At 32.8% G+C, this 9,916-nt stretch overlaps 3 protein-coding genes across 3 annotated transcripts; 2 read left to right on the top strand and 1 right to left on the bottom strand.

Annotated features, from left to right (window-relative positions):
• Positions 1-232: 232 nt before the first annotated feature.
• LOC119666408 (uncharacterized protein K02A2.6-like) lies at positions 233-1,549 on the top strand. Its single transcript, XM_038075687.1, has one exon. It carries the CDS (start codon positions 233-235, stop codon positions 1,547-1,549), a length of 1,317 nt encoding a protein of 438 aa, XP_037931615.1.
• A 39-nt stretch (positions 1,550-1,588) lies between these two features.
• LOC119666407 (uncharacterized protein K02A2.6-like) lies at positions 1,589-2,332 on the top strand. Its single transcript, XM_038075686.1, has one exon. The coding sequence runs from the start codon at positions 1,589-1,591 to the stop codon at positions 2,330-2,332; it is 744 nt and encodes a 247-aa protein (XP_037931614.1).
• Positions 2,333-3,943: 1,611 nt separating this feature from the next.
• Positions 3,944-9,548, bottom strand: LOC119669260 (BTB/POZ domain-containing protein 9). The gene is made up of 7 exons (XM_038079088.1): positions 9,353-9,548; positions 8,782-9,266; positions 8,386-8,493; positions 7,794-8,324; positions 7,436-7,667; positions 7,156-7,370; positions 3,944-4,469 (listed from the first exon to the last, which is right to left on the bottom strand). The coding sequence occupies exons 1-7, from the start codon at positions 9,504-9,506 to the stop codon at positions 4,275-4,277; spliced, it is 1,920 nt and encodes a 639-aa protein (XP_037935016.1). The 5' UTR covers positions 9,507-9,548; the 3' UTR covers positions 3,944-4,274.
• Between the last annotated feature and the right edge of the window lie 368 nt (positions 9,549-9,916).

Below are 9,916 nucleotides of genomic sequence, written 5' to 3'. Positions count from 1 at the left end.
GATACCCCTAACATTTCAGTTATAACTTCTCTCTTTATTCCTTCACACAACAATGATAATACATAAACCAAAAAAACGTTAACGTAGTTGTCATTTATATCTGCTACCGGCTGTTTGTCTTTTGGCAACAGATGGCCATGCGAACGCAAAATATAGTTAGTATTATTCACAGCCACAAAACTTTACTTCTCGAGTTCGCCCAGATCCAAAAAACATTGAAGCAATCAAGACAATGCCTGCGCCAACCAATCAATCCGAACTTAGATCACTCTTAGGTGCTATCAATTTTTATGGAAAATTCATAAATCATATGCGCAAATACCGAGGACCATTAGACGAACTACTTCAAAACAACAAGCAGTGGCAATGGACGGAACTTCATCAACGCTGTTTGGATGGTTTCAAGCAAATTTTGTCATCAGAGTTATTATTAGTGCATTACGATCCACTGAAAAACATAGTAGTCGCTGCAGATGCATCTAACTATGGGCTCGGAGCTTGCATTTTTCATGAAGCTGACAACGGTTCAATGAAAGTAATATGTCATGCGTCCAGATCACTAACGCCCACAAAAAAACAATATAGCCAAATAGAAAAAGAAGCTCTTGCGGTTACGAAATTTCACAGAATGGTTTTTGGGAGAAGATTCAAACTTCAAACAGATCATAAGCCTCTTCTAGTTATATTTGGTGATAAAACTGGAATTAAGGTGCATCAAGCAAATAGACTTCAACGTTGGGCAATTAAACTGATTGCATACGACTTCGAATTAAAGTTTATTTCAACTAACAGTTTTGGGTATGCAGACGTTTTATCACGACTCATACATAACACAATCAATCCTTCAGAAAACTATGTCATCGCTGCAGTAGAGTTTGAAATTGAAAGTAAACAAATTTTACATAACTCACTTGATAAGCTGCTGCTTACCAGCAAGATGATTACTTACGAAACAGCTAAGGACAAGGTTTTAGCTAAAATTCTCGAATATGTAACTGAAGGATGGCCATCAAACTGCAACAACAGTGAGTTAAAAGCTTACTTTAACCGAAAAAACGACATATGTATAGTTGACGGATGTTTAATGTTCGGACAACGCATTATTATACCTCAAATTTTCCGAAAGCGCATTCTTAAAGAAATTCACCGAGGTCATCAAGGCATAGGTCGTACTAAAGCCATCGCGCGGAACTACGTTTATTGGTCAAATATCGATTACGATATTGAAGCAATGGTGAAAAGTTGTTCAAATTGTGCCGCAGCAGCTAAAATGCCCACAAAAACAACTTTACATCCTTGGCCAAAACCTTCTGATTCTTGGGAACGGCTCCATATTGATTATGCAGGACCAATAGATTCATACTACTATTTGGTCGTAATCGATGCGTTCTCAAAATGGCCAGAAATTATACAAACAAAATCTATAACAGCAACTCAAACAATTTCCAGCTTGAAAGAAATTTTCGCTAGATTTGGGTTACCGAAGACAATAGTTTCAGACAATGGTACTCAATTTGTGAGTCACCAATTTCAACAGTTTTTAGCGTAAAACGGCATTAGTCATATACGAAGCAGTCCGTACTATCCCATGTCAAATGGACAAGCTGAAAGGTTTGTGGATACTTTAAAGCGAGCACTCAAAAAGTTAAATGGGAAGGGGGTAACTGCTGAAAATCTTCAAACATTTCTACAAGTTTACCGATCAACTCCGAATAAGCAAAATGAGGACAGTAAATCGCCAGCTGAAGTTTTACTAAAAAGAAATATCCGTATTAAACTTGACTTAATTAAACCAACGCTGGTGTCTTTACCAGACCCAAATGCCAAGTTTAAAAATAAGTGCAATACACAACTCAAAATGAAAGCGCAGTTTGACAAAAGGCACGGTGCAAAGCCAAAGAATTACGAAAAACAAGAGCTCGTTTATGTCAATATATTTAAAAACAAACACTTTGAATGGACAAAAGGAAAAATAATCGAACGCATAGGTAACGTCATTTATAATGTTCGCTTACAAAATGGCAAACTTATTCGTGCACATGCCAACCAAATTCGTGACCGTAAAGATCAAGAAAATGAGTTATCTTTAAAAATATGTACTTCCGAAGATATCGCCAACGAAAAGTGTTTAGTTGATGCATTTGGCCTCTACGAAACAACACCTAAAGATGTGGTCGAAATAACTAACAACAACATGGTTTCGACTCCAGATCAATCTTTCAACGAGGTAACCGAGATTGCAATCCCTCAAACTGAGAAGCACAATGAGACAGTTGTTCCGTATACCCGACCAAGGCGTACTAGACATCCTATTGACCGTTATAGACCCTAGAATCACCGCATTGGAGATTTAATCTCAAAAGGGGAGGTGTTGGCAACTCTGCCAAGATGACAGATGACAGATAAAGAAGAATTAATATTTTAATTCTGTCAGTTATTTTGAACTTGTGAAATAATAATAACTTGGAGTTTTTTGAATAAATAAATATCTAAATTATACAGATATAACAGGGAGTTATTCAGCAAAATTTTAATTTCTACGGCCGCGTTTAAATTCAGCATATTAGTCAATAATAGTTCATTTTCTTGGTGATAAGTCTCCATAACGATTATGAAGTCACTGCTTGGTGTCAACATTATTTTTCAACAGCACTTCAACCTGTAAACCAATTATCAGGATGTGTTGGAATTCTTGACATAAATCGTATGGCTTTTAATTGTCAAAAGCATCGATTGGTTTCGTATGTCTCAGACCGAAGACTGATTCAGTGATGTCATATATGAATACAATACTGTTAATATACTAGTTTATGACATAAAGCATGTACTTAATACATGTATTTCATATCATTACTTTAAATTTATTGGAAATGTCTATTTTACACATATTGAGGATAGTTGAGTCAGTGCACCTGAGCACTTTTACTTTCTATTAACTGCGAGGTTTCTTCAAAACCCCTCTTTGCGCCTTGACTGCATTATTGTTTATCACTTCATCAGACTAAGCAATAACTGACCTCAGATCTGCATACCTCCCCGAGGAGCCTGTAACCATTCTGGGATTTGATGACGCGGTGTTGGTAAGTCTGTCAGTTTTTGCAAATAATTTCAGGGCTCTATCCTTTATATATAATAATAGACTTTTCTTCTCTTGGTGTACTTACCTAGTCCTAATATGAGATTTAATAACACGGTGTTGGTAAGTCTGTCAGTTTTCGCAAATAATTTCAGTGCTCTATCCTTTATGTATAATAATAGACTTGTTTTCTATTGGTGTACTTTCCTAGTCCTAATATCCATTTTGCACGAAAAATTGAATATAAAATTAATTATAAAAAATGTTTCTACAAAGTTTTGAAATCGACGGCCTATTTGGTGCGAAAGTGGTATATATCTTAGTGCTAGGCTTTATATGAAAATATCAGTATTTATATTCTAATCTATTTAATCGGATAGCGATTTTTAATTATTACTTCTTTATTTTTCGGTAATAAATATTGAGTTGGTATTATTGTTGCAACTCTTCTGGAAACTCTGGAAGCAGATCTAATTTTTAAGTATATGTTAAAGAGGATAACCGGCACTTGATCATAGAGAAAAGTGAGTAGGTTTCGGGACGTAAACTCGATCGCTCGTAAAATCAACGAGTTCGTTTGATGTCATTTTATGATTTTCCTATTATAAGAGTGCGACGATTTCTTAAGTTCGTTGAATGGAGTTGTGTGCCATATAGCAATTACTGCTAGTTAACTTTCCAACCTTATTACATTCGGTATAAATAAAGCACTAATATTATTTATTTAATTACAGTATTGGTTCGTCTTTTTTTTCGATGTTCATTGTAGCAACTTTAACACTTATTGATGTTTTATAATTATTTTGTTTTAAAATTAATTAAATTTAATAAATACAAAATAAAAGACATATCAATAAAAATTTCAATAGTTTAAAAAATATTTAATACATAATAGAACGACTTACTTTATAAAAATTTTATATTATAAATTTATTATATTATTACGTTTGACACTGAATAAAATTATCTTTCATTTTTTGGATATATTTTCATGGTTGTCAGTAAAAGTTACACATAAAATTTTCGAAATATTGCTTTTGGATTCAATCTTATGAATAAATTAATTACTGTTAGACACATAATTATAAAAACCATTAGGTACATAAAAAATATTTAAAATTTGATTTTTGGACATTTTTAAGATTTGGTATAGTTTGTTGTCTTAATTGTAAAATATTCGAAAATACAAAGTTTACACTCAAAGCGGGATTAGGATTTCCTCCGCAACCCGACTTGAATTTCCTTCATTTTGAGTACTGACTTGTTGTGAACTGGAATTATCCACCGATTTATTTCTGTCATCTTGGCTCAGACGAATCTTTTCTTTTTCTTTCTCAATTTGCAAAAAATTTTGATCTTGCGAAGGACATTCCAGATGAACGCAATGGAAAATCTTTAAAGATAGATAAAATTATGAATTAATATTTTTCCCTTTGAAATTTCAACAATAAGCTTTAATTATTTAAATTAATAAGTGAATGACAAATAATTATTTATTTAAAGTGAATATATTCTGAATATATAATGAATATTTCTGAATATATATTGAATATATAAATAATAAGTATTTATATAAATAATTTCTAAATAAATTTTTATTTATTTAACAATTAAAAATAACTTATTATTTTATTTGTTACTATAATTAATTATTTTAATTGTTCTACAGCTGGTTTATGATTTCATTATAACACATAATACAAGACAGCAAGTGAATTTGTTAATAAACTTTCACAGCAAATGAAAAAATGAAAAAGAAAAAAATTATAAAGAAATATTGGAGTTTATTATTGTTTAAATAGAGGAGCTAGGATATGTACTTTCTAAAGAAATTCTTTGAACATTGTCCATGTCGTCCAGCTAGTTATTGTTGTTGTCAACTGCTGGGACCTGCTTCTGAAGCCCTTTTGGGAGGTGTCGAATGGCACTTGGTCATCGCTGGCAACGAGTGGATTTGGGACGTAGACACGGCCGTTGTTAGAACATTCTCCATATCGTCCAATAGAAACACAGCTAGTTATTGTTGTTGTCAACTGCTGGGACCTACTTCTGAAGGCGTTTTGGTAGGTGTCAAATGATCTGGGACGTAGACACGGCCGTTGTTAGAAGCAAACGCAGCCAGTAGTTTTATGTAGTTGTCTCAATCTTCAAAGATATTTCAAAGTATCATAAAAAAAAACAGCTTTAAGCATTTTCAAGTTGTAATCGTTAGAGCATTTTTACATTATAAGGAACTAACACTGTTCCAAAGCTGTATTCCATACATCCAGACTAGTGCTATAATGTAATTATGTAAAATAATTTTATCACAAACACTAAATTTAGCTATTAAACATAACCCGTAAATTTTTTTATAATTCAGTTTAATTTCTATTTACTTTTATGTGTTCTTTTCACGTTAATCTTCTATCTCACTCCATGCCAAGTTATTTTAGTGTGGTTATACTATCGTTCCTGGCGATCCACTTAGACTTATTGTGCTAGCATAAAACAAACCAAGGGTTGACAAACCACTTTGTATCTCTAACGAAGCATTAAATGTTCGTAAAAGAAAGTTCTTAAAACTGCCTAAGATCTTCCTAAAAGGGAGACCCTAACCCCCAGTTAATCGTGGTTGGAAATGCACTAGGCAGCGTCAAAACATATGTGAGAAACAACTGCGACAGATAAAATTAAAGAGGATTCAATCTTTTAGCACGGTTCTCTAAACTTGGGATACCCGTTAATAAAACTACTATAAGAGTAATATCCTTATAACGCATCCCAATGATATCGTTAATTTTTTCTTAATCAAACGGGACCAGAATATTTACAGATGTCTACACATGGTTGAAAATTCCCAACTTGTATAAAATTGCTCAATGTAATAAGATTTCAACAACTGTTTGCATGATGCAACTGGCATGCCAGTACTATTCTTTGCAAGGATATTTCCGCCGTGACTTACTAGAGTAGTTTCCTCGTTCAATAGTAAATATAACCTTTTGGTATTCTCCTTCATTTTCCAGCATTTTAAACAAGTTTCTTTAAATCTTGAATTAATTTTTATGAATCGAAACTCTCCGCATTTTCAAATGATTGAATTGAATGAATGAGGTATCGTCTGTGTGTGTGTGTGTGTGTGTGTGTGCACATATAACAATACGTATACGTCGGGGCGTACCTAATCGCTTAGTTGGTTATAAAAGAGAAAGTAGCTAATAAGCTTTTAATTTCATAACTACATCAATCCGTATGAATTCTCTTTCTTTTAAATGATTTTTATTAATTTCTTTTCATTCTTAAAACCGATAATTCCAGTATCTGAAATAGTTTCCAACCTCGGAGGTGTTAGTTTCACAGCTTTGTGACTATTTATCTGTTCCAAATTGCCCATTTTTCTCAATTTTTTTATTTTTGGAAATAACCAGCAAACAGGAACTACTAGATCCGCGAATTTCTTCAGGTTCGGGAATATCTTTAAGTCCATAAATTTATTCAATCCCGCAGAGTCCCGTAGAATACGTTTTTACAACAGTAACACTGGGAAATTTTAATGATACGGAAAATATTTACACAGTTACTATTTATCTTCATTTCCCACAATTAAGCTATTATCATCAGTGCATTAGCATTTTATGGACACATTTTGGATTCCGTCGACCGTACTTGTTTCTGGGCCGCACTTGCTTAATCTCTCCTGTCAATCATATTAAAGGTGCTGGACCTTATTTCCAAATTTTTGAAGAAAATATTCACTAAACTCAAAGTGCTATTACTTTGTATATTCAAGATGATCACGCTACGGCCGTCGCAATTAAATCCAGAAAACGGGACGATACTGTGTTCTTTCAGAAGACACAGCGACTGATAAGTTTAGAAAGAGAAACTTCATTCAAAAATTATATGGCAATTATATTATTATATGGAATTATAGTCTCTCATATAAAACACATACAAATATATATAATGTAAAATATGTATTGTATACATTATACTATAATTGAAATTTATGGAGTCAAATCCTTAAATTCTTCACCTCAAATAATTTAAGTCCTTATATATTTATTGCAACAAAATAATATAATTCTTATATTTACCTCATTTGCAGTGTTGTGAGTGCCAACAATTTTGATGAAAGCCACAGGTCTTGGTCTAAAAGAAAAATTCTGCCAAGACTTCGCTAATTCACTGCGCTTGTCAACTACCATTTCCCAATCTTTTTGATTCACAGACGTTTCAATATAGAAACTATAAAATCTATCATCACAGTCCCACAGCAAGAGACGCATGGTTCCAATATGATATGGTTGGCCTAAATTATTTATAATTCTTTTATTTTTTCTTTTGTAAAAAAAAAAATTAAATAAATAAATTTACCGAGTCTAACAAGTATATCTCCGCTACCTAACTGATGGCAAGTATAGCCGGAATCCCAATCATAATTTGTGTAATCACCATTGATCAGTGCATTACGAGCGCGACTGACTCCATCGATGACAATAGCACTCATTTCAATAGTAGCCACATTTGCTGTAGGTGCAACAACATCTCCAACTATTTTAGGTATAAAAGCTGTGTAATAAGCCTCCAAAGTCACAAGATGGAACACCTAAAATAGAAACAAGTTTATTATATTTGCACAAAGCATAAATATTTTACATAGTAAATAACATATTTATATTATATTTAATTAAACAATGCATATACATTTAGTTGCATTAGCTTAAAATATTACCTTGTTTAAAGTATTTAAAGTGCCTACAATGCGTATGTAGCGTACTGGACGTTCTTTAAAATATAAAAATTGCCAAGATCGACAGAGATAGTGTGAGTAGTCAATGACACGTTCCCAGTGGTTTTGGTTAACGGAAACCTCTATATAATAGGAGTAGGCACGATTGTCACGATCCCAAAGCAACATCTTTACATGGTTAATAATGCATATTGTGCCTAACTCTACAGTAATATTATGTTCATTGTTTTCGGTGATACAATGACGCGTATAGCCTTTCTCCATATCGTAGCTAACGGAATCACCGTCTAATAAAGCCATTCGGCACTCTCCCTGTATAGTACGTGAATGAAATTTATCTGTAGCGACATTCTCTTCTGGCCATAACGCAGCACGATATGGCAAACATTTAGACGTTGCTTGCTCGTCAATGGCATCAAGCAATTTCTCGGCTGGAAGGATACCTGTCGGGCGCACAACATGTAATAACTGTTCCAAATTCATCAACGGTAAGCGTACCAATGAAACCACAGACTGAAAAATATTGCAAAATAATATATTTACATGTATATGTATATCAAAATTGTGTATTAACCTCGAAGTTAACGTTCGTGTTATGTTCGCACCACTTTGATACTGCTTGAAATATATTAACTTCAGGTACAAAAAATGAGTCGCGCACCAGCATCTCCTGCAGCGCTTCCTGCAAAATAAAATACATAATCAGTATATTAGGAAAGTAAAAGTAATATAATGTTGGATAGATATAATATAATAAATATGATATAGACATGTTCATTCGCTATTATAATTAATTAAAATGCACGCAAGAATAGACATGACTGCTATTTAAATTTACGACACTTTAATCCTTTCCAAAAGCAGTTGAGACTTGAGACTCACAAAAAACTAGATAGATTTCTCCATAAGACATTGGAATGGTTAAAGCCATAAGATCAATTAGTAAATATTATTATTAATTAACAATTACCTTTGATAAAGATTTGAAAGATTCACATTTTATAATTTCTTCTGCATTTCGGTCCATGAATTGCAAAACCACTTCTGTCAGTTTGTCTAAATTATACAATCGCGCCGCATCCAATATCGCACAAGCGTTAAAGAGCGACAAATGACGCCTTAAGAAATCTGAAATGGCATATTCCAACTCCGTAAATCCGTATTGATTTGCTAAGCCGAGTATGTCCAAAATGGTTTCTTCGTCCATCTGTGAGAGCGGCATGTGGCCAGAGTAAATATATTTTAGTAATACTTTAAAAGCGGCTAAAGGGATTTTTAGTTCTATTTCACTCTGACTGGACTCGCTCAATCCACCATAAAGCATCGCCCGAAAATATTCTGTCCTCGCGGCAAGTATAACTCTATGTGCGGGTATTTTTTCATTTTCAACAATAAAAGTTACATCCGAATAATCATCGTTCATGCAGAGTTGTGACATTTGTTCAGAGAAACGTTCTAAATGAAAAAAATATTGACAAATAACAAAGAGATATACATATATTTATCAATAAAAATTATGTGGGCGTGGTTTTAATATTTACCAGTTAGTTGAATTGTGTTTTCCTGTTGTTTCGTTGGTGTTAGACTTACGGCAGACATTCTACGATGACTTTCACTGCTCATCTTCCTTCTAGGAGGCTCATAAATATGATGTTGCTGTCTAAAGCTCCTGTAATATAACGACACCCCATCCATTTTAATTTGTGTTAAAAGATTTTTTACAAAATATAATTTGATCCTTACAATAGTAATTCAAAAAAAAAACAATTTTTATACCAATATCAATCATTTAAAAAACAAACAATTCTATATAAACATCAGCCAACTATATTAATATTATTCCGGTAGTAACGCAATAATTTCCATTGATATTTTTTGTTGGAAATTCAAATGACACTGGAAGTGTGTTCATTACAGGGTTGCATTTCAGTATTTAAAATATTTAAAAATATTTCAAGCGTTAAAATGATAGCTGCTCACAAATTAAGTTTATACAAATTTTTCTATAAGTTATTATTTTTGTTAAATAATTTGTATACATTGTAATATTAATTAAACAGCTTTTATATATAACTTTTTATTTACAAAAAAAGTTTATTACTGCA

The sequence above is a fragment of the Teleopsis dalmanni genome, chromosome 1, assembly GCF_002237135.1.
Source record: "Teleopsis dalmanni isolate 2A chromosome 1, ASM223713v2, whole genome shotgun sequence".
Taxonomy (NCBI): Eukaryota; Metazoa; Arthropoda; class Insecta; order Diptera; family Diopsidae; genus Teleopsis; species Teleopsis dalmanni.
The sequence above is the reverse complement of the archived record's forward strand: the minus strand, read 5'-3'. Positions and strand labels throughout refer to the sequence as shown.

Excerpts from the sequence above, each read along its gene's own strand:
- LOC119666408 (XM_038075687.1), top strand. The coding sequence starts at position 233 with ATGCCTGCGCCAACCAATCAATCCGAACTTAGATCACTCTTAGGTGCT.
- LOC119666407 (XM_038075686.1), top strand. The coding sequence starts at position 1,589 with ATGTCAAATGGACAAGCTGAAAGGTTTGTGGATACTTTAAAGCGAGCA.
- LOC119669260 (XM_038079088.1), bottom strand. The coding sequence starts at position 9,506 with ATGGATGGGGTGTCGTTATATTACAGGAGCTTTAGACAGCAACATCAT. Across the intron at positions 9,267-9,352 it reads AAACACAATTCAACTAACTG|AACGTTTCTCTGAACAAATG; the intron begins GTAAATATTAAA and ends TTTTTCATTTAG. Across the intron at positions 7,668-7,793 it reads CTTTAAATACTTTAAACAAG|GTGTTCCATCTTGTGACTTT; the intron begins GTAATATTTTAA and ends TTTCTATTTTAG.